At 52.8% G+C, this 27,249-nt stretch overlaps 2 protein-coding genes across 3 annotated transcripts; one reads left to right on the forward strand and one right to left on the reverse strand.

The window, feature by feature from the left end:
• The first annotated feature begins 3,194 nt into the window (after window positions 1-3,194).
• Window positions 3,195-12,530, forward strand: LOC117643365. Of its 2 annotated transcripts, XM_034382208.1 has the most exons (19): window positions 3,195-3,349; window positions 3,716-3,879; window positions 3,971-4,149; window positions 4,232-4,478; window positions 4,590-4,718; window positions 4,838-5,070; window positions 5,161-5,416; window positions 5,504-7,085; window positions 7,172-7,323; window positions 7,397-7,496; window positions 7,574-7,690; window positions 7,766-7,964; window positions 8,056-8,442; window positions 8,532-8,704; window positions 9,922-10,159; window positions 10,247-10,392; window positions 10,484-10,678; window positions 10,769-10,962; window positions 11,038-12,530. In XM_034382208.1, the coding sequence occupies exons 1-19, from the start codon at window positions 3,292-3,294 to the stop codon at window positions 11,299-11,301; spliced, it is 5,013 nt and encodes a 1,670-aa protein (XP_034238099.1). In that variant the 5' UTR covers window positions 3,195-3,291; the 3' UTR covers window positions 11,302-12,530. The 2 variants fall into 2 exon arrangements, 1 of the variants encoding a protein (XP_034238099.1); XR_004587614.1 differs by lacking the exons at window positions 10,247-10,392; window positions 10,484-10,678; window positions 10,769-10,962; window positions 11,038-12,530 and adding an exon at window positions 9,100-9,357 and having other exon boundaries at window positions 9,922-10,055.
• LOC117643366 (protein THEM6-like) lies at window positions 12,529-27,249 on the reverse strand. The gene is made up of 4 exons (XM_034382209.1): window positions 26,913-27,249; window positions 20,556-20,716; window positions 14,384-14,598; window positions 12,529-14,264 (listed from the first exon to the last, which is right to left on the reverse strand). Exons 2-4 carry the CDS (start codon window positions 20,713-20,715, stop codon window positions 13,905-13,907), a joined length of 735 nt encoding a protein of 244 aa, XP_034238100.1. The 5' UTR covers window position 20,716; window positions 26,913-27,249; the 3' UTR covers window positions 12,529-13,904.

Here is a 27,249-nt window from a genome sequence, read left to right on the forward strand (position 1 = left end):
GCTCTGTCTCTCTCGCACCCCTACGGGCCACCCCATGAGTGTGACAGAGAAAGACAGCGATAGAACCCGTCGGCATCGGCCTCAGGCGTCGAGAACTCGCGCGATGGGGAAGTCTGAAAAGCGCCTGTGGGTAGGCAACCCGCCACGCCCCCGTGCGTTCCTCACGCTCGTTGCCTACCCAGCAGGGGGCCCCTCCCCTAGCGCTGGAGACATAGCGACTCCGTGCCGACGGCGTGCCGTGCACCCGGAACAGTGGGGCGGCATTGTCGCCAAGTCGTTGGAGGCCGACACGGAGGGTGGCCGGCCGCGAAGCACCGCGAAGCACCGCGAAGCGTGTAGCCCAGTGTAGCCGGGCACACAGCCCGCACGGCCCGGACCGCACACAGCCGAGGGCGCCGAGTGTCGAGTGCCGTCTGTGGTCGAAAAGTAAACGGAGCACAGTCGGGGCCCTTCCGGCGTGCGGCTGGCCCCGCTGGCCCCGCTGGCTCGGTACGCGGCACTGGGCGCGAGCGCGGAGCCTTGCCCTCGCTTAGGGACGGCCCCGAAGCAAGTTTTAAGGGCCGATCGGGGACCGGTAGGCTCATTCCGGGACGGCGGTCTGCCTCTCTCGCACGAATACGGGACGCCCCGCAAGTGCGAGAGAGAGAGAGAGAGAGAGAGAGAGTCGGAATCAGTCTTCCAGGAGTCGGTGGACCGGACGGACGCGGACTGTGGACCGAGGAGCGGGTTATTCGGTTAATGCGGAGCGCGTTGAAAGGGGATTGTGGTATTGCGTGCGCTCAAGAGGAAGGGACGGACTGGCAGGAAAGGGGTCGGGTCGGCGCCGAGGGGGAGCGGCTGCTCCAAGGAGGACACGCTGCCCGGCCGGCGGCACATTATTCTCTCTCTCCCTCTCACACACACAGACACACATGTCGCGGATCAAAGTCAAAGTCGCGGGGACTCACTCGGCGTCTCCGCGCCGCGACTGTCACGTCCCGAACAGGGGAACAAGAACGCGGCGAGCGCTCAGCTCGGCGAAGTTGGCGATCCGTCGGTGCGATTGGAGATTGAAGGCACGGCGCGCGCGGCATGCAGGCGGCAGCACGGCCCGGCCCGGCGGAAACGAGGGGGAAGCGAGGCGCTCGGCATGAGCTCGGGGTGCGGAGCAGTGCGGAGCGGACGGAAGCCCTTTGTCCCTCAGCCCCGGCAAACTTGGCCGATAAATTTAAATTATCGGGCCAGCGCGTTTTGGCGGCGCGGCGCTGCACTGCGCGACCGCCGTCCCCGTCGAATGCAGCGAGGCGGGCGGCGGCCCTTTGGCGCGCTGTGCCGGCAGCATGGTCTGCGGCGAGCCGAGTCCGACCAACGCTTTCGTCGCTCTCTCTCTCTCTGCTGGCAGCGTATTGTTGAAAGGGAAGGCGAGGCACACGGCGCTGGAAAACAATGAAAGCGTTGGCGCCCCGGAGTGACAAGTGACAGAGGCCACGGTGCCGAGAGCACGGGCCTTGTGCCGCGGCTTACGCCGTCTTGGCTCTGCCTGGACCCGCTTGGCGCGCTGCCCGGCCCCCGCGACCCCGCGACCCCCGGCGGGGCGCCGAGCCCTTTCCCGCCAATTGCTTCGACGGCGAGTCGAGTGCCCTGGGGGCAGCGACGCGTCGCGACGCCGACGCCGCGTGTCTACGTACCACTGCTGCTTGACGGTCTGCTTGACGGTCTGCTTGTCTAGCTGGCGGCGTGGCGGCGGCGGGCGGCGTCGAGACCAAGGGTTGCCGTCGGCGCGCAGCCCGCGCACATGACTGCGCGAGCGAGAGGCCGGGGCGGCGGGGCGCACCGGGGCGGCGGGAGCGCTGGAGGGCAATGCGGCGCAACGCAGCGCGGCAGCGCACTCGTCCCACGCCACGGGCTCCACGGGCACCACGGGCACGCCACGCGGGGGCCGTACTACGAGTGGGGCCCCGGAGCGGCGGCGCGGCGGCGGCGAGGGAGGCGGCGCTGTGGCGCTGCCCGGTGAAGGGGTGGCGTGGAGGCGGCGCGGAGGCGGCGTGGTGGGGGCGGCACGCGTGCGGGGTGGGGCGGAGCGGGGCGGGGGTGCGTTGCGGACAAATAGCGCTCACCTCGCAGCGCCTCGCAGCCTCGCACCGCGCTACTGTCTCCGCGCCGCCGTGGCCGCCGCGGCCCGGCCGCCCGGAAAGACCGACCAGGACACTATAATTGCGGGGAAACTCCGCAGGGACGCGGGGGGCGGCGGGACTTTGGCGTCTGGGGCTTTGGCTGCACCCTTAGGGGCTGATCTGATAGCCGCCAGCCGCCACCGCGTCCACCAGGACCACCAGGACAGCGAGGAGGCTGGGAGCGCGGAGAGGCAGGGCAGGGCGGGGCGGGGTGGGGGGCTGATCGATGCCCCGCACCCCCACGCGCCCCACCCCGCCCGCTGCGCCCTCCGCCGTCCCACCCCTCGAGGAGCTTGGCTGGCTTGGCTCGGTCCAGGCCACCTTGGCGCTCTCTGGCGGCGCCTGGCCCGCCTGGCGCCTGCAGAGGCTACAAACGCTCCCCGCCACTTGTGTGCCACTTTTGAAATCGCGCCCGCCGTTCGCCGTCGCCCACCCCCTCCCCGCACCCCCCAGTACCCCTCCCCACCCCCGGCCGAGTCCAGAGCGCGGCGCCGTCGCGGTCCGGCCCCTCCGGCCGATCCCTGTACATGGGATGAGATTCCCCCGGGCGAGCCAGCCCAGCGGGCCCAGCGGGCCCAGCCAACCTCTCCCTCCCTCCGTGACGTCATCGACGCTTCCTTCCCTCGGAGTGACGTCACGCGGTGTGACCTCGTTCCCACTCCGCCGCTGCCGCTGCGGCTTGCGCTCGGAGGTACCGAGTAAGACAAGTACCGCCCTGCTCTCATGGAGCCATGCTGCTCTCTTTCTCTCTCTCTCAAGAGATGCACACGAAAGAGCGGTCCGATAAAAGAAACTAGACAGCTGCAGTGCAGCACAACGCGGTAAATTTTTCCGTGTCAATGTAAAAGTCGGCTTGGCTGATGACTCTGGTGAATTCGGTTATCTCTCAATCGTCTTTGAAGCGAAAAAGAGTTTCAAGCGAGAACGCCTCTGCACGAGAATATACCCACCCAACCCGCCCACACTCTTCCCGTTTCCCGCGCATTCATCAAACGGTGCTGTTTCTCATACTCTTTCCGCAGTTCCACACAAACCGCAATCTCAATCTGAAACTGCACGTCAACGGACTGTGAGGCGCAACAGCTGTACGGTTTACATTTACATTCAGTTGTCATGTTTGTAGTAAACATTCGCAGACATGGCCTATGTCAACGTTGCTGAATGGAAACCAGATCAAGTCACAGAATGGCTTAAAGGTAAGTCTCGACTTTATGTTCAAGTTATGTACAGAAATGTGTCTTGTGATATACTTGATTGGATTTGCCCATTACTCTTCGATCGCCCAAACGACCTCTAATTCTTTAGTCAAACCATTCACGTTTGGGTCCTTAGGATTATAAAAAGACAGATTTGAGACGCAACGGTGCTTCAGTTTCTCTCTGTGAGACTGTTAAACTAGTGCACGGTGTTAGTTTTGTATTCGTTGTTTTTTGTGTTAGCCTTTTTTGAGGTTAGAGTCTTATCTATTTTTGGAGTGAACCCACAACATCAAGTTCTTGTTCTTAGTCATTCATATGTGTTGTAAAACCCAAAGTAATTTGAAAATTGATCTTATTTTTCAGGTCTAGATAGCTCAATTTTGGTCTACTTGCATCTGTTTATAAGCAATGAAGTTAATGGCCAGCAATTATTGAACGTAAGGTCAGAAGACCTGGACAATCTTGGAATCAAGCGACTTGGACATCAGGAACTAATTTTAGAAGCAGTAGAGCACCTCAGAAATTTTGTAAGCTGCCTGTATTTTTGTTACTTTTGATTTAACATTAGCACATCCTCACTCTTGTTTTCCATTTTGTCGAAATTTTGCTTAATTTTAGCACTATGAATTGGACCGAGAAAACCTCCAGCTACTGGCTCTTAGGTTGTCTTGCCAAGCCCACAGTTTGCATAATGAACTACTTAGACAAACTGATTCTCAACCAGTTAGCACTCAAACTCTAGCTGATGTCGCTAGTGTTGTCAGAGCTGTGAAGCCATTAGTTTGCTGGTTGGACAGGTGATCATTTCAACTGATCTTTGATTTCTTAATGTTAATATCTCCTTTATCTTAATAATGTTTTTCTATTTGATCATTTCAGATCACCCTTTACTGGTCAGTTAGAGTATTCTGATAGGAAAAGAGATCTGCTAAAGTACAGCCTTGAAATAGCCACCTGTGCTCAAAGGGATCGTTTTGCTGAAAGACCAGTAGAAGAGATCCGCTCAAGTTGTGCCAAATTATCTGCTATTGCAGATGGAATAATTCAAGATATTGCGGACCCATTGATTCTTCAACCAGCATCACTTGATCTTGCAACTTTACGAAAAAGGGGTGGAGATGATTTGGTTAGTACTTTGCCTACACAATAGATTTTTGTGTAAATCATTAACAGTTCTACTAAGTTTCAATTACTCTCTATTCCTGCTTTTTTGATTTGGTATTAATTTTTTTTTCAGGGATTTTACATTCTGCCATCTTTTTGTGGAGTTCATCAAATTGGTGATATCAAATTTGGTTCACCTGCCCACCAATGTGGAAAAGTTGAAGAGGGAGATGAAGTAGTGCAAGTGAACTATCAGACAATTGTAGGCGTTCTTTTTTTTCCCCCTTTTCCTTTTGTATTTTTTAGTGTTAGTCTACAAAAAATTTAATTCTTCCATCAAACACTTTAAAATGCTTTTAATTTTCATGTGTTCATGTTCAGGTGGGATGGCAGAGGAAGAAAGTAATGGCCTTGTTTGAAGAATCTGCCACTGATGTGTTTTTGACCCTCAAGAAGAGACCAAGACATACAAAAGTTTATGGGCAAATATACATGAAGCCATACAGACTGCCAAGTAAAAAAAGGGCACCAGCTTACACTCGCTGGCATGACAATCTACCTTCACCTAGACCTGAGCTACTCACCATTCCAGATTTTGATATTCAAGTGCCAAGGTTGGTATTATAATTTTGTATGTTCTGTCAGTCAGCTGTTTTATTATTATTAATAATTTATCTTACTTGCCAATATTTTCTACCTTGCAGAGCCCTCCCCATGACACCTCCTTCAAAACATGTTACTTTGGAACCTCTGAACAGTACAATTGTATCTACAAGCTCAGAGTCTGAGGATGCCGGGTCAGGATGTGACGAAGCCTCCCTTGATTATGAGCTGGAGGGACACACGTCACCCACTAGCATGCGTCTGTACCTGCCTAAGCCAAGAGTGCCAGTTCAACGCCGGGCAACCATTACTGGTGCAAGCCCCACCTCTCATCTTCCTCCAGTTGATTTAGAGAAGGTGATACTTGTTAACAGCATTGTCTACATTTTTTATGCCTTTTCATAAACATTTTTCATGCTGTCTGTTCTTGTCTTTACTTTTCAGTTCTGGAGAGAGTTAAAATTAGAGAAGAAGTGGAAGTTTAATGGGAAAACCCCTGAGTCCCACAACTCAAACCCTGAGTGTGGGCTTCTCAGAAATAAGTCCCCTTGTGAACATAATGAACGTCCATCTACATGTTTGGGCTTTGAGAAATCTTCCAGCAAAGAATATATCAAAAGAGTTGATTATATAATTAAATCAGACAAAGACTCAAAGGATCACGAGGAGTTGACCAAAGGTCAAGAGAAAAGTTCAGAACAAAAAACAGATATTGTTACTCTTAAAGAAAATGAAGATATGATCAAATCTTCAAATTTCAACAAAAATCGTAGTGAAAAACGTTTTATCACCAGGTTGGAGCTAAAAGTTGATCCTCGGGACTCACGCATAAGAGTTGCAGATGTTACAAACGAAAATGTGGAACTCAAAAGCATTCCAGGAGATGAAACTTCTGTGCAGCCGGACAGTCCACATACTAATCAAAGTAGTCCGTTTGAAAAGACAAGAAAGGTTTCCACTGAGAGCCAAATTGGAGAGTTACCTGTCCACAGAGAAAGAGGCAGATTGGACAAGAGTTTCAGTACTCCAGCATATGACTTGCTGGGGCTTGATGGGCTAGAAATAAATGCCTCCCGTCAGCAGAAATCTCCAGCTGTGAAAGTTGACACAGAGCTTGCTGATAAGTCTGGCTTGTCAGATTTCAGCTCGCCAAATGATTCTGTTTTTGATTACGGTACTATGCCTGATGTGGCATCATCCACTACTCCCAGAATGAAGCAAGCTCAGGACTATTCTACTCATTCATTTTTCAAGTTCCCTCCTGCTCATACATCCTCCAGGCATGCCTCCACAGACCAAGAATTTGACAAGAATAATGAAGATATAAAATCAAGTGACAACTGTGATATGAATTTGAATCCTGTTTTACATGGTAGGGTGGTTGAAACTATTAACCGCCATTTACTTGACTCAAATTGTGGGAAAGATGGTGATGAAGATTGTGATGACCATCGTGATAACAATAGAACTAATCCTCCTTCAGGATTTACAAGAACTGTCACTAGTATTGTTCTGAATAGTCCTGATCTCATATCAGATATCAGCACCCATAGGCTCTACCCAAAACCAGATGACTATGATAATGGAAATCATTTTCATCTGCAAATATCTCCTAAACTTGAATCATTTAGGTTTGATGGTAACAAAAACAGTTATGATATTCATCCTGCTGCACCAAAAACTAGTGACTCAAAAGTTAACCCTGAGATGGTTAATCGTGCTGAAATTGCATCACCAAAATTGATAGTTGGTGATGTCAAGATGCCTGTCTCGCTGCCATTGCCTCCAGCACGCCATCCAGATCCACCATGTCCTCCAACCAAGCAGCCCAAGATCCCTTTCAAGATATCAGTGAATCCTCCAGAACCACCACCTCGTCCAACTCCTCCTAATAGATCACCTTCAATACCTCTAGACCAGCCGAAGTCTTTGCTTCGTGCTAAAATAGGTAGCAAAACTACAAGCCAGCAGAAAGCTGTGGTAGGAAGCCCAAAAGTGTCGCGCAAAAAGAACCCATTCCTCGCCAGTAAGCAATCATTAATTATTATTGTTTTCATTGCTGTCTCTAACTTGTATTTGTTTTATAATGATAAAATTTTTGTCTCACAATAGGAAGGCGCTCAGTTGGGGTGAAAGAATTGGGAGTAGCAGATTATCAAGGCTGGCTTTATCGACGAACTCGCATTGGGGATAGTGGAGTTCAATGGATAAAGGGCTGGTTTATTCTAAAGAGCACGGCCTTTTATGGTTTCAAATCAAGAGAGGTACCCAATTTATTTGCTTACAGTTAGTGTTTGTCAATTTTCTGATCTATTGACACTATATTATCTATTTCAGGCTCACAAAGCAGATTATTTCATATCACTCCCTGGTTTTACAATATCTCCTGCAGAAGAGGTCAAATCAAAAAAATTTGCTTTTAAAGTTTATCACACTGGTTAGTAACCAATTTTTATTCTTCTTTGAGTGTAGAATCTAGTTTCCAGGTTTTAACAACTGTGATTTACCTGCTAGGCACTGCATTTTATTTTGCTTCTGAGTCTGATGAAGAGCTGGCTGCATGGTTGGATTGTTTATCCATGGCAGCTCTTTCAATCGATATTCCAACTTCAAAGTCTTCTGCTTCTGAGGGTAAGTTTCAGGGCCTTTTTTTAAACTCTCTAATGCCTTGTCCCTCATGTTTATTTCATCTTTCTGCCTTTGCAGGTGCTGTTTTTAGTGAAACTGAGGATGAAGGTGATGAGAGTGAGATTGCTGACTCTTGCTTTCCCAGTCCTAAAATGAGGAAGTTCACTAACTTTCTTTCTGGACATTCAAGTCATACATCCCACTCCAGTGGATCTGCAGGAAGCCCCAAACCAGCTCGTTCTCATCAAAATCTTGCCTCCTCTAGCGAATCTAAAACGTAAGCCATTATTTTACAGAAGATTTATAAAGTTTTTATTTCTGCTATTTGGTTATACATATGAATTTTTGTTCATTTTTGTGTCTCTCAGATATGATATACAGAAAAAGTTTGGTTCCCTTAAAAAACTTGGCTATCGGAACAAATGCCCTTATCCATTGTCATCACAGTCATCAAGTTCAGCTACAAGCCTCTCAAGCTCGGAGCAATCGCAAGATGCTCAACCTGCCTCTGCACCACATAGCTTGGATAGGAAAGTTCTGCGGTTTTTGTCCAGTGGCAAGAGTCAAAATGTGCCTGTGCCCACAGCGCAATTTAGAAGCTATCGACGTGTTGTGGCAACAGAACCTTGTTCTACATTTGCAAAACACACTGATGGCAATGCAAATGCAAAAGGGGATGAGTCATTATTGGATACATCAGGTGGCTCTCATGCAGCCAGAAGTGTAGGCAGCTCATCTGGGGACCAAGATATAAGGTGGGCATTGCTTTATCAATAATTTATTGTAAGTTTTATTTGGTTGTAAATTTTATTGTCTTGTATGTAATTTATTTTCCCGTACTTAGGAGGAATAACCGCAATCTAGGCCCACGTGGAGATGATGTCGCTGGCTTCCTTACCCTGGAACAGTTCATGCTTCAGCGACAAGAAGAGGAACGGCAACAAAATCTTCACTCCAACTCCCCTCAGAACCATGATCGAGATTCTGCAGCACCTGGTCATCGTGATACAAGCGAGGGTGAGTGTGAGCATGAAAGCCCACACTCCTAGGACTGGCATGGTTCTGCTTGTGTGATCTATCCCTGCATTCACAGATGGATGTTTTTAATTGAACTATTCTTCACGCATGACTGTTTTCTCTTATTTTATAAGTTAAATACCTAGTACCTTTGGTGAGAGCTTTGAGCAGAGGAGAATTGTTTTCAATGCATGATTAAAATAATGCCTTCATCTCTTGAACATTTTATCCTTGATTTTACTCTATCATAGTATTTTTTGCTGTATTTCTTCACGATCGAGCTTAAAATTGCTCTGAAACATGACAGCTGTACTGTATATTGTGTCAATCCAGATACCATTTTTAATGTGTTCTCAATTCCATTATTGATTTTATATTTCCTTGCCTTTTTCCAGATAACTTATTAACTGAACATATCTTTGGAGTGGAATAATTCTGAGTCTGTGTCCTGTAGTCATGTGTACTTGATGAAGTAGCTTGTAAACTAATTTTCCTGAGGCTAAAATTTTTCTCTGACAATATGGTGGGATTAATGTGTCGGTCTTATTCAGTTTGATGTGACTATCTCTGTTTTAGCACTGTTAAAAATGACCACACTGTTTGCAAGCACAATTTTTATTAACACTTCTGCTTCAGCATTGAAAATAAAACAGGTAAAGTTGGGTGTGATGTAGATTTTTCTCGAATATACCAAGAAACCCTTATGCTTGTCTTTTTCTTTTATGCATGATTAAAAAGAACAAGAACAAACTGTACCTGGTGGCTGTGTGTACTTTGGTTATCACATTTGTTTTATTCCCTTTGTTTTCCTGTCTTCTTAAGACTTGAAATCTCAAGTGTTATTACAGTTTTCTAACTTTTGAAAGATGTGTCAACAAGGACAAACTATTTGGAAAGACTTAGTCTAAGCATGGGAAAATCTTTGCATCATCCCTTGCTTCATCTTTTTGCAGAACCTAAATTCATGGTTTGATTGCTTTTTGAGCATTTTAACTGCATGCTGCTCACTTTCCTAAGTTTCTTCTAATTTGTTTTCTGTTCTTATCCACTCTCTAACTCATACAAATTGTCCTTACAATTGATTTATAACATCCATGCTTCAAGATGACTTGGCTTTGAATTTAGTTAAAAATTGTTTTAATTTTTGTGAGCTTTTGATGATGATAAGCCAGGTTTATGTTTCTAACTGATTTGTAATATTCAATTTGCGTGGGTAGCTTACACAGGTTATACGGAGGACCCAGTTCTGTCTCGGCATAAATCGCTAGAGAAACGAAGAACTCCTCCTCCAGCTCCACCGTCGCTGTCTCCATCGCCCCGCCCAAACACGAGGCCAATTCCTGCTGTGAGGACCATCCTTCCTGGTGGCTCGACTCAGCAAGGAGATGCTAGTGTAGAACCCCCCGTCATAGTTCCTAGAACCTTGAAACCCTCTAACGATTCCCATTCTACTAGGCAAGTACCTCTTAGTAAACATTATGACTCTGCTTCTCTCTTACACATGTATCAATTGTTTCTTGACTAAAATGTTTGTGATTACAGAGAATCTCATGGCACTGGGAAGCACTTGTCTGAGTCATCCACACCTACTTTACGACGTACACCGTTGGCCCCAATGCAACCACGTCTTAAGAATGCTGCCCTGTATCAACCTCCTCCAGTGGCTTTTTCTCCTACTCCAAGTTTAGGTGAGCTTCCTCCAGTTACAAATGATTAAATTCATTTTTTTTTGTCATTAAAATTCTGTTTTTTGTTGTTTTTTTCAATTTGTCCTCCTAGGTCCTTCATTTGAAATGCATTTAGACCACCAAGCTTCTGCAGCACATGCAAGTCCTGATGAAGTGTGGGAGGGTTCTCGTGCAAGAGGAGCCAGCTCTAAAATAAGACAGTTCCTTACTCCCAAGCGTAGTCATCACCTTTCACCACCAAGCCAACCAGAAGTCTCTGCACCAACTCCACAGAGAACAATACTGGGTAATTTTATCGGCCTTTTTTCCAAATTGTGGGCATGTGCTCTTGAGCATCTTCAATTGTGTGCGTATCTTGAAAAATTTTCTTCTATAGGTTCTCCACGTCTGCACCGTGCTTTGTTCCGTCAAAGTGACAGCCGTAAGCAAAAGAATACTCACCCAAGCGATTCCAGTGAACACTTTGTGTACACACCAGGAGCTTATGGTTCTGTCAATCCTTCTGCGACATCCTCTCCATTGCCGTCTCCAGACTGGTCCTCAGACTTCACTCCATCACTGTCCCCAAAGGTAAAAATCATGTTCCACGGTATCTTACTCTGGTTTGAACCTATGAATAAATTTGCTTTGTTTCTGTGCTCGCAGCCAACCATGGGTGTTGCAATGATTGGGAAGAAGCCTGCTGTCTCCCCACTCAGCAACTTCAACAGCCTCTCTGCTATGAGTCCGCCTCTTAGTCCACCCCAGACACCACTAAGCCCGCCGCCCGATTACCCAGGCCTGGAGTACCCTCCTGTGTTCGAGCCTGGTATTTACTCCTTGTCAGATTCTAGCACTTTGTTGAGCCCAAGTACGAGTGTGTACTCCCCTGGCTCCGACAGTTCTGGATCTCTTCAGCCACGGAGATGAAGCTAGCTAATACTTTGAGTTGTCTTTGCAGGTTTAAGGATCTTTGAATACTTTTAAGTTTGTAATCTTTGTCATCTTTCTCTTTGCATCAGTGGTAAAGTGCAAGCCTTGTGCTAGTCCTTTTTCTTCTCATAGTACATTAAATGAGATGAAGAAAAAACTATCTTGTTGCATGTACAATTTTTTAAGGCTTTGGCCAGTAACAATCAATTTTGACCTAAGCAATAGATAAACAAAAGTGCATTATTGTTGATTGATTCTGTTCCTCATTGTTATATATCTATTGTTCTTTCTCTCGTCAGCTATCACATTGTGTTTTACCTGTAGAAATTACCACTCTGTGTTCTTCATTTAAGCACCTTTATTTTAGATGTTACTTTACATATTTTATGAAGATTCTCTTCTTATGATTTTTTTTCTATTTTGCTGTGATCTATGCATAATAATATGCCTAATACCAAGATAACACCATGCATTCAACTGCATTTTCTATGTCAGGGTACCTTCAAGTAGAATTTTATTGTGAAGTTTTGTGGACCTTTTTTAACAATGGTTAACTTGATATTATCTGTTGCTTTTATCCCTTTTTATTTTAGCATAGTGAAGAAAACAAGAGGCATAGAAAAACTTTTGTTTTATGATTGGTTTGCACTGTAAATCTTTCCATTATTTTTCTAGAATCTCGCTCTCTTAACCCTTCTTTGTTTCCTATGGATAAAGAATAAAGAAAGGGTCCATTTGGCTCAATTGACATACTCCCACATAGGGTTGTTCATAAGGTTGTGCGTTATTGTGGTAAGCAAGCTCTTGATATTTATCCAATGTAACTTCTCTTATGTTTATAGCAAATACAAATGGATGTGATTTCCATTCAACTGGTGCCATCATACGCCATTAAGTTTGTACTCTGCCTAGAACTCTTATACTTGTCTGTTGTGACCGCATTGACTGTCAGTATTAGCAGAGATGTATTCTTAGCTTTAAAAGCAGAGTCTTTATTTTGTTGTTTAAGAAAAGTATACCGTAATTATATAAATATATATACGAATATGACAAATATGAGTTGTACTGTGTACTCTGTTCTCTGAAATTTTTGTGAATTTGCAGACGAGTTATTTCAATTTGTCAAACTTGCCAACCCAAGGTTGTAACACAGATCACATTTGAGACAATAATGTTGTGATATTTTTCTTTCAGAAACAAATATATATTTATAATTCAACTGGAAATGGTGTTTGTTGTTTAATACGTAATTCCAATAACTCCCAGTGAAACAATTGAAATCTAGCAAACAAAAGTTTATTTTTCTGACTTAAAATCAGCAAATTCTTTATACTAGATAAATTTGATTTGAACTGGTCATACCAGCCTCATATGCTGAAATATTTTCTGCACACAGTTATTCCATCACATTTTACACAAATATCTCCACCCATCTCAGTACACTTGTTGAGGTGGTTTGCTATCACATTTAGTAGATTAAATACAGAGCCGAAGACAAGTGCCGTGTATTAATGGCATACAAAACACATCTAATTGAGAGAAAGAAAAAAAAAATTGATCCAGGTTTCAGAATATGAAGGGGACTTAATAATATAACTCACATGATACACCTCTGTATTTGTCCTTTCCCTAGAATAAAATTTATACTATCTCAATTCAGCATTCCTGGTAGAGAGCATGAAAACAGGTCTAAAATGAAGAAATGTTTCTCAATGTTATATTCCTTTCATACATATAAATAGTAAAATGGTATCTAAAACAGGTACAGTCAGGCTTTATTCACTCCCAATTTTCCCGCGCAAGTAAGAGAATAATGATTACTTTAATAAAATAGCATCTCATGACTTTGTAAACTCACATAACAACAAACAATCATAACGCTCTATGCAGATAAATGATCATATGCAGTTGGATACAAAATCTCATCCACGCAACATTCTTTCTTACATCCATGCTCCCTGGTGAGATCTATTAAACGACAATGTCATTCCCTCTCCCACCGAAAGTCTCGCCACAACGGAGACATCGAGCTGCCGCCACGATACCCCGTGCGCGAGAGACTCTATGTATGGCCAGCAGCTAGAGATCCTCGCGCGCGGGGTAACGGTGACAGAGATCCTCATTCACTTCACAGAGGCAGCTTGAGGCCAGGGAGCGAGCGGCCGATCGTCCAATCACCGAACACCGCGTAACCAGCACCGCCAATCACTTCATCTTGGTTCCAAAACGCGTCGACTATATACCTTATCCCAAAACTAATATCACGAACAGGAAAGGCATCCACGATAAGACAATTTTAAATAATTACAGTTACTAACTAAAAACAGTACAATGGATAGCGTCAAGTGCTTCGCCTCCCACGAAGAGGGTCGTGCAGGCAGATCGCCCCACCGCGGTGCCACCGGGACAGGGACACCCGGGGGACACCGCCCTCTCGGCGAAGAACGAAACGGAAAGCAGTCTGCCGACGAGTCCTGCCGGAGACACATTGACTAGCACAGCAACATTTGGTCAGTCCCGACTGCACGCCGGAAGGGAAGTCTCAAAGCGAGATCTCGAAGCGATGTCTCGAAGCGAGATCTCGATGGAGCCGCGAGGCCTCAGCAGCCGTTCCGCAGGTTGGCGCTCGAGATCTCGTTGCTCTCGAGCCACTTGGCCACCTCGAGCGGCAGGGCGGGCTTCGACGGCAGCCCGTTAGGCTTCACGGGGTCCAGCACCACCGTGTGCATCTTGTTGTCCTTGTCCTCGGGCTCCATCTCGATGACGGCGCTGGGGTTCGACACCCCCGTCATGGTGGTGGCCATCTTGGGCTCGGGCCTGCCCAGCAGGTCCGTCATGATCTCCTCCGCGTTGCAGTCGATGACCTTCTGCCGGCACACGGCGATGGCGCGCACGAAGTTGTCCTTGGGGGTCACGAAGCGGTGCTCCATGAAGATGCTGGACGCGTCCCAGTAGATGATCTGCAACACGGAGGCCAGGAATCCATTGGTGGGGTCACGCGTTCGGTTCGAGTCCCATTTTCGCGAGCTCAAAACGCGTCTAGAATTTTGGCCGCCTGGTCCCTGGCCCTAGTGCTCACCCTGGAGTCGATGCGGAAGACGTGGAAGGGCCGGATGAAGCGGCGGTAGCGGATGGTGGCCGCGCCCTGCACCACGCCGCCCCCCTTGGCGCGGATGTGCGACAGCAAGCCCGTGCGCTGGTAGAAGTCGATGCGGGCGAAGTCCACCTCCCGCAGGTAGCGCGCGTTGTTCATGTGGTACAGCAGCACGTCGATGTCCGACGTCAGGCAGATCCCTGTGGGCAACACACCGTAAAGTCACAACGTCACACCCGCCACACCGTTAGCGCCGTCGGGCTGTCTCTCTCGCACTCGCGCGGCGTGCCGTAGGGCTCGCAGGGGTGCGAGAGAGACAGAGCGACGAGGCGCTGTTGAATCAGGCGACAGGCTTTGTCTCAGTGACAGGACGCGCCGCCGGATTTGCTCTAGCCATTCACACCCGTCGGACAAGTATTATCCAACTTTCGACGTTGTCCAGGAACACACAGCGGTCTGCCGTGTCACTGTTTGGTCTCGATCAGAAAAGGGACGCTCTGGCGTCAGGGAGGGTGAGCGAGAGGGGGAGGGGGATGGTTGCAGGGCAAGTGGCCTACCTACGAGGCTCGGGTGCTCGTCTATCTCAGAAGCACTCGCCACAGCGCTTCCGAAGAAGGCAGGGCGGGTCGAAGCCCGAAGCACATTCACCACGTGCAGACCCGTGTGGATACTGTCCAGCCAATCACAGCCAAGCGGACAAGGAAGATCGCGTGAGGCACGGCGTTCCAGCTTGTCGACGTTTCCCATTTCCATCATTCAATCTCATCGGGTTGGGAGGACGTCGCCTTGCCGGCATGCATATGGTTGCAGGCCGATGCGACCCAGGCCGTGGAGCCGTGATTGGGGTGTCATTAGGTGCGCAATGCACGGGGGAAAAGGGGGGGGGGCGTCATGTCCTGGGGGACACGTGGAGCCGACGACGGTGACCTGTCCTCACGCACACACACACAGGCAAGGATTGCATCACTGCTGCAATCAGGACGAGAGAGAAGAACCTGCATCTGGGGCGAAGACGATCTTCCTGTCAAGGTTGAACACCTCTTTTTTTCTTTCTGTTGTAGAAAAAAAGAGATATGTATATATGCAGGCGGAGTCGCAGTCGAAGATAATTTTCCAGTGCACGCGAATCGTGTCGCGTGCCGGCAGCGGTCCGCGCGATCCTGCCGCTCCAGCGACTCAACAGTTTTCTCGAAGGTACGTGGTGATACAAAGAGCAAGAAATGAAAAAAATAGCACTTTTGCCCAAGAAAAAAGTGAGAACTCACAAAATGGGTTTTACATTTTTTCGTTTGTATATATGGCTCACTTCTGCCTTAAAAGCTGGAGTTGTTTTTTTTTTTTCGTTTTGTTTCTAGCAGTGTAGTGTTACTTTGTTGTCGTCCCCCGTGCAATTTTCATCACCGCACCGACGTGACTGACGCGCAACGTATCGGTAGGGGACAATAACAAAGGCCCGCTGGCTGCAGGCACTGCCGGGCACTGCCGCACAGTGGGCCAGAAGGCCGGTGGAGGCGGCCAAAATTCCAGACGCGTTTTGAGCTCCAGAATCGCTGAATGCGACTCGAATCGAACGTGTGACCCCACCAATGGATTGCTCTCCGAACGAGGAGTCCGTTGGTGGGGTTACACGTCCGGTTCCGAGTCCCTTAGCGACTCTGGAGCTCAAAACGTGTTGAGAGTTTTGTCCGCCTCCACCGGTCTTCTGGCCCACTGTGTGCCGGGCACTGCGGGGAGCTGCAGGACGTGATGCCCAGGACTCGTCCGTGCCTCGCGGCTCGTGCCCTCTCCTTCCTGCAGGACATGTCGCCTGCAGACGGAGACAGAGGCAGCACGCTGTGAGCACGCTGGCGAGGCTCCAGCAGTCCGGCGGAGTCCGGCGGAGTCCGCGGGTCGGAAGACGCTTTGTGGTTCTGTGAACGTGCCCGCCGCGCCCCGCCCCGCCGCGCCCCGCCCCGCACCCAACCTCTCGAGTGGAGTGACCACAAGCCGTGCGGTCGTCTCCGGGAGCACTGCGACTCCAACCACTGTTTCGGCAGGCTTCGGACGATGACAGTAGTTAGAGTACAATCGAGTAATCGATTTACCCAAAAATCGACCCGCTGGCCCTTGCTTCCCGCGTTCCCTTCGGACGGTCCGGCGGCGGCGGCGCTGTTCCTCCACGGCCCGTCTCGAGCGATCACTGTTTTTGTTTTCCTGGCTGGCCTGGCCTGGCCACGCGGAAACTACTGCGAATGACGATGGCGGCCCGGCGGAGTCTGGCCCAGCCTGGCCCGGCCTGGCCCGGCTAGCTTCATTCCATTCTAACGCCGCGGCCGCGACGCTCGCGCCGAGATCGGGACCGGTCCCCATGCCTCCCCCTTTCCCTGCGCCCACCACGCCCCGCCCCGCCCCGCCCCGCCCCGCCCCGCCACGCTCCACGTCAAGGCTAGCCAGGTGGCGGGGCGGGGCGGGGCGGGCGGGGCGGGGCGGGGCAGGCCGGTCCGCCGTGGAAGTTCGAGACTGAATCAATGGAGCGGTTCGCGCGTCGGAGAGTCCGAGGGCACAAACTTCGCCGTGAACTTGCAGTGGGGTGTCTCGTCCCGACGGCAGGCGGACTGCGGCGGCGAGCGTCGCGTGCATGCCTAGACGGCAGGCGCGCCAGGCCGGCGGCGCGGTGCGGCGCGGTGCGGCGCGGCTTGCCAGCGAAGAGGCTTTGACCTCCCCACCAGTACAGTGTCATTACCAAGCCAGCGGCCTAGCTGGCATTACCACGCTGCTAGCGGTCAGGGCGGTCCAGGCCGCGCTTCTCGCTTCCCGATCGCAGGACTCCCGATTCCGGCCGGTGCTCCGTCTCTCTCGCACCCATGCGGAGCCCTGCCGAGACCTGCCGAGCGGCCCGTGCGTGCGAGAGAGAGGGAGCACGCGTGTGGCAAGTGGCCCATGACTGCCCATGACGCACGCGCTGCTTTTCGCAGGCTGGTTCCGAGGGCGCGTCCCTCTCGCACCCATGCGGGACGCGCTGTGAGTGTGAGAGAGAGAGAGAGAGAGAGAGAGAGAGAGAGAGAGAGAGAGAGAGAGAGAGAGAGAGAGAGAGAGAGAGACGTGCTGATCGGAATAAGCGTGCCGGGAGCAACGGTCCCGGGCCGGGCCGGGCCGGGCCGGGCCCCTGTCGTGGCGAGGCTAGGCACCCAGGCGGCGCGGCGGCGCGGCGGTGCTGCCTACCGGGCGGCCCGCAGGCGGCAGCGAGGCAGCGCGCCGTTGGTAAACAAGCTCGCCGTTGGAGGAAAACACGGACAAGGCTCGGCAAAAAGAATACGAGCGGCGCGGCGAGGCGGCCAGGCAGCCAGGCGCATGCAAGCGAGATGCGTGTGTCTTTGGAATTTTCCGCGCCGGCTTCGGGCCTCGTTCGGGCCCAGTTCGGGACCTGCTCGGGACCTGCTCGGGCCGTGTCCGGCGTTGAACGCGCGATCACGGAGTTCCCCCCCCCCCCCTCCTCCTCCTCCTCCCGAACTAGCCCGGCTACGCGGCTACGCGGCCCCGCCGTACCTGCTCGCATCACAGCGATGCGTGTGACTACGAGCGAGCGCGCGGCCGCACGCATCCGTCTCTCTCGCACCCGCACGGCGCGCGCAACGAGTGCGAGAGAGACGGTGCGACTCTTCTAAATGGCTCGGCAGAGCGGGGCGGGGCGGGGCGGGGCGGGGCGGGGCGGGGCGGGTCCGTGTGGGACCGAATGAAGGCAAGCCGGGCCAAGGCGGCCAAAGGCGGCTCGAGGGGAGCGGCATCGAACATCAGCTGGAGGCGCCTGGAGGAACGGAGCGACGGGGAAGCGACAAATGCTGCAAACGTATAAAGCGCGGAAAAAATAGGGGCCCGTGTCGTGCTCTGTCGCAGAAAAGGTTCTTGAGTTCCCGAGAACAGCGCTGGCGCTGACACCGAAGTTCGGGCTGTGAACTTTTGCGTGCGGTCCAATTTTCAGGCGTCTTATTCTTCGTCAAATCATTTCGGGAGAGTAGAGAGCACAGAGACTAAGACACACACAGACAAGTGTTTTTCCGTTACAAGTGAGTAAGCGATCGTCGAGACGCGAAGAAAAAAAGGCGAGAAGAAGTAAGGAAGTGACAGCGCCTGGCGGAAGAGGCCTTTTGCAGCCAGTGAAACCCCGCGGATTTCAAAAAGGAGCAGACGTGTCAAGGCCTTGTGCGCGGCCAAATTCGCGCTCGGATCTCGTTGGAACAAACCGCGGGTCTCCACGTCCTCCTTGTGGAACCTGCTTCCATTTCATCACGCCACTCTACGCCGCGGGCGGCGGGGGCGGCGGGGCCTGCGAAATATGACGCATCGAACGGGACGGGGCCTTCTGCCTCCGTCGCGAACCTTCTCCTCGACGCGATGGACGTCTCGCTGCTGGAGCCGGCGGCAGGCACACACACACACACACACACACACACACACACACACACACACACACACACACACACACACACACACACTACAGCTAATTAAGTATGTGCTCCATGCCCCTGCCGGTACGCACTGCACGTTAGCCGGCGCTTATTCGCAGTCCGGGCCTCTATTTGCAGCGCGTCCCCGTGCAGACTGCGTGCGCGGCGCGGCGTGCTCGCCGGGCTCAACAGTGCCCTCGTCGCCCTGTCTCTCTCGCACTCGAGGGGCGTGCCGGCGTGCCGCGCAGGTGCGAGAGAGACAGGGCGTCGACGCGTCGCTGTCGGAGTCGGCCCGCAGCGTCGCCCCCTCGGACCGCCGTGCCGCGCCCGGGTCGCAACGAGCACGTCCTTTCTTCCGCGTCCGTCACGCCAGCCACGCCACGCGACGCCACGCCACGCCACGCCACGCCACGCCCGGCGCTTGATATTCTCCCGGCAGCCAGGCAGCCAGGCATCCCACAGGACCATCCACGCTGCGTGCTCAGTGGTCTGTACTGCGGGGTAGGCCTACCCGCTGTACAGCACACGGCTGCCTTCCCATAAAGTGTGCCATTTTCCGGAGGGCATTTCTGCACCACCGCCTAAAGGTGGCTCAAATGGATCACTCCTGTTCAAAATGACGCCTTTCGACGCCAAAACGGCACCGAAAGTGCCCTGAACTTGACCATGCTGGAGTCACGTTACACTGACCCGTTTGTGCTCTGCTCGCGGGGCCTGGCCTGGGCTAGCGGTTCGAACGGCTCACCCCACTCACTTCCCCGATCGCAGCCCAGCGTCCGTCCGGCCCGTGCTAACTCGCGCCAACCCGAGTCCGGCGCTCCGGGCCTCCGGGCGATCGTCCCTGATCCGGCCGCATCTACTAGAAGTCCGCTTGGCTCCGGTTGGAAAGTTTTTGGCAAAGAACCGGTCGGCGCGCAGTCTGCGCGTTGCGGCGCGGCGCGCTGTCCCAGTCGGGGACATGGTCCCCAGCCCGGCCCGGCCCGGCGGCCTGTTTTTAAACCCCCTGCAATATTTGCGCTGGCGTCCCTTGCCTTTGCGCGGCTTTCTTTTGTTATTCGTGCGCGACGCGAGGCGGCAAGGCGAGCCCTCGGCGGGCGCGGCCAGCACACTGGAGGCGAGCCTGGAGGTCGACTCCGTCGCCGACTCCCGATTCCCGACCTCCGCCACCAGCCAGAATGCACCGGCCGGGGAGGTACTTTAGGCTGCAAAAGCGGTCCAGCCCGGAGTCTTTTGTTTTCAAAGCTAACTGCCCGTTTCTCAAGTGATGAACGGTTTTTTTTTAAGCCACGGCCTTTTCCACACGCAAAACCCACTATGTTGTCCTTTCGATGTCACTTCAATCAAAATTTGGAGAAAAATAAGGAGTAATGTTGAAATTTATTTCACCGCCCCGCACTGTCATTCCACCGCTTTGTGACCTCACGTGTTTTCCTTGGGATTGATTTTAATTAAACAAACATTCCATTCTGTCGTCATTTAGATTCGAGATCCGCGGCGCGGCGGTGACGTGGCGGACGAGCCACTGTGACGCAAACCTTTCGGTGACGCGGACGCACGCCGTGTCCCGACGCACTGTGAAGTCTGTGTCAGTGGGCAAGCAAAGGATTGTTCGCGAACATAATTGGCGGAAAAAGGGACTGCCGCGATTTGGGTTCGTAGAATTTTCCTCGTCTCTTGCTAAGATCCCAACCTCATTGGAGCAACCCAGTTTGCTGGGAGTCGATGCTACACACCTTTGACGCTGAGGGTGTCCAGGATGTGCTTCTTCTTCTTGCAGAACAGCCCCACGACGACGGTGAGCAGGGACCTCGTGAAGTAGTGCAGCTCGAACAGCAAGTGCAGCACGACGATGACGCCGAGCACCGCGATCACGATGTAGCACGGGGCGAGCATGCTGCGGACAGACAAGACGTCATTTTACTTTTCGCAGTGTGTCATCGATGGACATGCGTGACTGCGGGCCACTGCGGGCCACTGCGGGCCCGGGCCGGTGTCCCCCATCAGTCAATGGCCCCTTCATCGAGTCAAACGGTTTCAGCAGTTTGCTCAAGCTGGTTCTGGGGAAAGGCTTGCAAATTAACGGGGTGTACACGAAGCGAGACACTTGTGTCGACTGGAAGAGAAAGTCAATATAATCTTATCGCCATTCTAGGACCAGCGTCTGCAAAGCTTTCCACTTCTTTCCACGCTGCTGAAGTGCGAGTGCTGATCAAGGCGAGTGAGTGCATCTGCACACATTGGTGCTACCAGGGAGGGGTCCGAGCCAAAATTCTTAAGCTCCCGCATGCGGCATTTCGATGCTGCTCTACCTCAAACGAGGCGCAGAGTTTATTCCCTGACATTCAAAGAGCTGGAAGGGGTGAGGACAGTGAAGAGGAGGCATGGCAACGGGGGACGAGAATACTGCGAATACTTCACAAGGGGGGCGCAAAAGTAATTTCAGGTTGAATTTTTTTTTCGACAACGGGGAGTGTTTCTTTTTGTTCCTCGCGATGAGGTGGATCGAAAGCGAAAATCATGAAACCAGGTGGAGGGCGCCCCCTCCCCCTTCCCTGCCGGGCACTCTGCTGGCCAGGGGATGGGGTGCTTAGAGCTTTGACTTTTCCGGTAGTGGCGTCAAGGTTGGAAACGGGGAGGGGGGTTGCTCTTCACCGCTGGCGGCGTCTCCTGGGACGTGGACACTGCGCGAACAATCTGCGGTTTTCAGTTTTGATCCCGCTTTTTCGGTTGAAATCGGTTGAGAGCCGTCCAGCTGTGGCACAGCGAAGGCGGAGGGACTCCCGAAACGGGTTCGCACGCCGAGCGAGCCGAGCGGGGCGGCCGAGTCAGGCAGACACTCAAGGCTGCGGCAGGACGGCGGCGAGACCAAGAGGCGGAGTCGCGTGCTGAATCGAAAGCACGCCGTTTCATTACCTTACGTTACGGCCGGTATGCAGGCGCGGCTCGTTTCCAGTGTCTGTCCGCCACGCCAGCCGCACGCGGGCGAGGTTCAGAGCCCAGTGCCCTCCCCCCCCCCAACCCCCTTCCTCCTGCCAATCCAAACGCCGAGTCTGACTTTTGGGCGTGGGAAGGCGGCAGTGGAAGACGACTTGAGTCGATGTCGTGCGTGCTGAGCGCCGAGAAGCATGGTGCTTACGCTCTTTCTCGTTCGACAAAAAACAACAAAAGCACGAAGGCCGGCAGTGGCTCAGCGGGGCGGTTTTCTAACCAGAGTGACTGTCTGCCCGGCTACGGTCCCACCCCTATCCCACCCCTATCCCACGGCCGCGACAAAGGATGAGTCACTCACATCGAGGGATCCCCCGGCGGGGCTTTAAAATTCTCCTCGAGAGACTTGTCTAGGGAAACGTCGTCGGCCTGCGGATCGTGTGGGCATCGGCATTCAGGCATGACGCCCCGCGTCGCCCCGTCTCTCTCGCTCCCGCAGCCCCACCAGTTGGAGAGAGACGGGGCGACGGTTCGGAATGACTTTGCTCCCCCACGCGTCGGTCAATAATTCCCTTTTTTACCGGAGTCACCTTCGGAGACGACGCTGTACATAGCGGCAGGACAAGAACACACACTGCCGAACATGTCGGGGCATACATACGTACAAACTAATTTACTTTGTTATTCGAAGAAATAGTTCGTAAATTACGAAGTATTTTCTTTGTAAGCTTATGTATGCTCAAAATAACAAACAGTTCTAACAAACTGCTTTGCTTTGTACGGTTTTGTAAGGTTTTCTTAGTGTGACTAGTTGAAATGAAGAGTCAGCACGACTTGATGTGATGGAGGTTGGAACTTGGTCAAAGAGCCAAACCGCAAGAAATCCGCGAGTACACCGCAGCATGGGCGTCGTACCGAGAAAACATGGCAACAAGTGTGCGACTGCGACCGTTTACTCTTCACTGCATCCGGGGCCACGGTAGTTACTTTTTTACTGCATTTTTCCTTTGCGCGACTGTTGATGGGCAATTGTGATAAACACCACAAACAACTATAGAATTTCACGGGTTATTTTTTTTTTTCAAGCAGAAAAAAAACTCATTTCGGATTTGCATGCTTTAGTATTTAAAGCTTCGCCAGCCGTATTACAAACAAAATGCATTTATGTTTTGTGAAAATGTGCCAACGCTATTTTGAATAACGCCAGCAAGCCGCTGCTGGCCGCACTTTTTTTTTTAACTCTGCTGGCAAAACGACTTTATGCTGCCGATGCTTGGGGCCGGCCGCTCAAGCAGCGAGGCCTCGCGAGGGCAGTATGCAGCGATAAGCGTGGCCGCCCCTCGAGGTCGACTCAAGGTTTTCTCGAGGTCGCTGGGAGGTAGGCAACCCCGGCGTCCAACACGGCTGGCACGGCACGGCCGGCGCGGCACGGCCTGCACGCACGCGGGCGCTGGCTGACGCGGCCGGCCGAGCGGACAGCCCGCCCCACACTCTTAAACTTTCCACTCAGCTTGTTTCCTTCGCAACGCGGCAAGTTTCTAAGTATTCAATTTGAGATGATCGGCAGCCACCGCAAAAGTCAAAGTCATCATCCCGCCCGGTGGGGCCCGCCAGAGTCTGTGGCTTCCTGCCTTCCGGGGCGGAGCGGGGCGGAGCGGGGCGGGGCCGCCACACCGATTCCGAGATTAGCTTTTCGTCGCTCTGTCTCTCTCGCCCTCAAGCGGGACGCCCCACGAGCGCGACGGGGACACAACCCCCTCGCCCCCGCCATGCTCGGCGGCGTCCTCGACAGCCGAACGCTTTCAGGGTAATGGCGTTATCGCCACATCACGGCGTGTCGTCGCTCTGTCTCTCTCGCACTCGCGGGCCGCGCCGTCGGGGTGCGAGGGAGACCGAGAGGGAGACAGGGTGGCGGCGGTCCCTTTGTTTTCGGGGAGGGAAGCGAGCCGTGAGGCCGCAGACATCGGCGTGACGTCACCGTTTGCCCTGCTGCCCTACCGTTGCCCCCGCCCCCCGGGCCGCCGCCCCTCGCCCTTGGGTTTAAGGGTCGCAGGAATTTCCCGGGAGAGGGCGTGGCTAGCAAGACGGCAAGGCGGGGTGGCGTGCCGAGTGTGTGTGTTTACAGCAGAGCGATTCGCGTCGCTCTGTCTCTCTCGCACCCCTGCGGGCCCTGCGCCGCCGCCGTGAGTGCGAGAGAGACAGCACGACGAGAGGGCCGCGGCCGGCTCGGCAAACCGCAGGGGTTGCGGTGCAGCCTGCACCGCAAGTTGGAGCACTCGCCCCGTTTTATTTCCCGCCTTGTTTGACCACCGGTGTGCCCCGGACACGTGTTGGTCGGGCGAGGGCCTACACTGTCAGCCTGCCACCGGCTTGGGGGTCAAGATGAAACGCAGTGGCGTGAACACGCGCGTGCAAAGCAAACGCTGTGCCATTCCGGACAGCCGACCAGGAGAACAGAGGCAAAAGAATGTGTTGAAACAATCATCCGCACGTGGAAGCTTGAATGCATTAGCACTCTAGGCGGCCCACGCCCTCACGCGCGGGGCACTCTCCTTAGCCAATGATTGCTGTTCCGAATAATCTTCCGACTTTTGTCGCGACCAATTCTGTCCGAAAAAAAAGAAGTTATCCTCAATTTTGCCGACTGACTATTCATGCGGCTTAGGGAGCAGGCACGTATTTGTCTGCATTTGGCTGTGCTGCGCCTCGGTTTCAGCCACTGGCCAGGACATTACCCGCCGTTTGGACTTGCAAATTTGTGATATTATTCAGGCATTCTTCGGTAATTGTTCACTGATCGGCAGCCGTGTGCTGTTTAACGCAAACCTTGGTGTCCGGAAGTTGAGCGCCAAAGACACGGCCCAGTCTCGTTGTGATACAAGACCGCGTCAGGAGGGCGATCATGGATGAAAAACGATTCCAACAAAAACACGACCTCGCTTGCCTTTGAATGCCCCCTCCGCAATTCATTTATGGAACAGCGCCTTGCTTCGACGCGCGAGCGGACTTCACTGCGTACCGAAGTAGTACAGCACGTATGTTGCAGAAGACCCACGTGGGGGCGCATTCGGCGCGTGCAAGTTGTTTCAAGAAATTGCTTTGATTGAAAGAGGTGTCTTGCGGCTCGTAAAGAGATGAGTGAACACACTGTCCTGATGACATCCTCAAATGCAGCTGGGCTCGGTCCGGCTCCCGCTGGACTTGCTTGTTTGCGTTGAGCGCACGGCCACCGCGATCTGCCTCTCTCGCACCCTCACGGGACGCGCTATGGGTGCGAGAGAGACAGGAAGCTGCGCTGCTTGGCGCCGACCAGTCGGCCAGCCGGCTGGCACACTGCTTGGCGCCGGGGCGGCCGGGTCGGCCGGGGGTCATCGGGGTTAGGGTTGGCGGTGGTTGGCGGCCAGTTGCGACACGAGTGCGGCGAGGCTCCTCGAACCACTTGAAGGGCTTCTGCCGCCCTTTGTGGACAGGCACCGCCCGCCCAGCGGCGCCCCGTCGCTCTGTCTCTCTCGCACCCCTAGGGGCCTAGGGGACGCCCCGCGAGTGCGAGAGAGACAGAGCGAGTCAACCAGCAGGATTGACCGGCATTCTCCCCTATCATCCCATAGCAACCGCCGGCAACCGCCCTCTCAGGGTCGGCCTCTCCATTTAGCATTCATTACGATTAGCGAAAACCGAGTTAGCAGTTCTATCTATGTAAAATCTATGACAGTAGCTGTTTTTTTTTTATGACTTTGGGCCTGGAAAGACCATTCTTTTTTATGCCCTACCTCGGAAACGCTTTAACCACAGCTAGTTTGGAAGCAATAGTCTCGCAAATTTGGGCAAAACCAGAATATTGGGCCATTTAGGCCTACTTAACTTAAAATATGAACGAGAGATTCACTGTGCCCTTTCGTGATGGTGGTTCGGTTTGACTGTCGGCGTGATACCGGTTTTCGCACAGGCCATCGAGCCGGGTTTTGAGTGTTTAGTCTCGCCCGACCCGCAGCCTGTGTTCTTGACTACGTTTGGCCAGCCGGGCGCGGTTTGCTGACTAGGCGGCGGGGCCGCCCGTCCACCCGACGGACGCAGCACAAGTGCCGCGGAGCGTCCAGATTCTTGCTGAGCTGTGGGTGCCGGCTGCGAAAACCGGCGAATGCGAGCAAGGTGGACTGAGCCGGGTCGGGGGGATGGGATCGACTTGGCTCAAACCGAAAAGCCGGTGATCGACCTCCAGGCCAGCGGTTCACAACCTTGGGGTCGCGACCCCAAATGGGGTCGCGAAAAAAATTCGGAGGGTCGCGGCGAGGTGGTTGGGGTCGTCTGGGGTCGCGGCTGTTTTCCGGCCGGCAGAATTGTTCAAAACGGTCGAAAATGCCTTTGAAAACTCGTGTTTTAGGCCGACTTTAAGCAGCAACGGCGTCTGATCCGAGGCGGTATATCGTCCTCCCTCAGCGGGCATTTGGTCTTTGGACCTTCCTTTAGCATGCCTTTGTTACGGAGTGCGAATATCGGCCTTAGTTTGGGAGCAGTATTGTCTCAAAGTTGATGAAAACAGTATAAAATGCCTTTGAATGCCATTTTGATCCACTTTGAGACAATACTGCTCCCAAACTAAGGCCGATAATCGCACTCCGTAACAAAGGCATGTTAAAGGAAGGTCCAAAGACCAAATGCCCGTTGAGGGAGGACGAGATACCACCTCGGATCAGACGCAAAGGCTGCTTAAAGTCGGCCCAAAACACGATTTTTCAAAGACATTTGTGGCCGTTTTGATCAACTTTGCGGCAATACTGCTCCCAAACTAAGGTGGATTATCGCACTTTGTATCAAAGGCATGCTAAAGGAGGGGTCGCGTGGGGTCGCGAAATTTTTCCTGGGGGTCGCGGAAATTTTTTGTATCAAATTTGGGGTCGCGAACCGAAAAAGTTTGGGAACCGCTGACCCAGCAGGACCATACGCTGCCTTGGAGCAAGATCGAGAACCGTCCAAAAACAAATAAACGCCGCGCCCGATGGCCGCAAAAAGACGAGAGCAGGCCGAGACTCAGTCTCTGTCGCACTCCCCGCGGCGCCCCGGCCCCGGGGATGAGAGCGAGAGAGACAGAGCGTGGAATCGGTCAGCTGGGTCATTCGAGGAGCCGGCTCGGCCGCTGTCCCCTTACTCCGAACTCAGCGTACCTGGCAGGCCTGTCGCTAGTGAGTCACTGCATCCAGTCTTCCAGTGTCTTCCAGTCTTCGAGTCTTGCTCCCGGCCCGCGAGGCGAGGCGCGAGGCTGGGATGGCACTGGGCACCACGACGGCGTGGTCGGCGTCGTCCACGTCGGTGAAGCCTCTCGCGAAGCAGCACGCAGACGCACTGCCGGTGCCGGACCGTGCCGGACCTTGCCGCCTTGCCGCTAGCCGGCCGCGTCGTCTGCTTGGCCGATTCCTTGCCGAGTCCTGGCGGAGTCCTGGCCGTGAGGCGCCGAGAGCCTTGCCGTGAGGCGGGACGCGACGCGGACGCACCACTTTTGTC

This window comes from Thrips palmi, unplaced genomic scaffold (assembly GCF_012932325.1).
Source record: "Thrips palmi isolate BJ-2018 unplaced genomic scaffold, TpBJ-2018v1 HiC_scaffold_17, whole genome shotgun sequence".
Classification (NCBI taxonomy): Eukaryota; Metazoa; Arthropoda; class Insecta; order Thysanoptera; family Thripidae; genus Thrips; species Thrips palmi.

Coding starts and splice junctions, on each gene's coding strand:
- LOC117643365 (XM_034382208.1), top strand. CDS start 3,292: ATGGCCTATGTCAACGTTGCTGAATGGAAACCAGATCAAGTCACAGAA. Junction 4,479..4,589: donor AAAGGGGTGGAGATGATTTG/GTTAGTACTTTG, acceptor TTTTTTTTTCAG/GGATTTTACATTCTGCCATC. Junction 7,965..8,055: donor TCCTCTAGCGAATCTAAAAC/GTAAGCCATTAT, acceptor TGTGTCTCTCAG/ATATGATATACAGAAAAAGT.
- LOC117643366 (XM_034382209.1), bottom strand. CDS start 20,715: ATGCTCGCCCCGTGCTACATCGTGATCGCGGTGCTCGGCGTCATCGTC. Junction 14,599..20,555: donor GGACACCCTCAGCGTCAAAG/GTGTGTAGCATC, acceptor TGTTGCCCACAG/GGATCTGCCTGACGTCGGAC. Junction 14,265..14,383: donor TCTTCCGCATCGACTCCAGG/GTGAGCACTAGG, acceptor TCCGTGTTGCAG/ATCATCTACTGGGACGCGTC.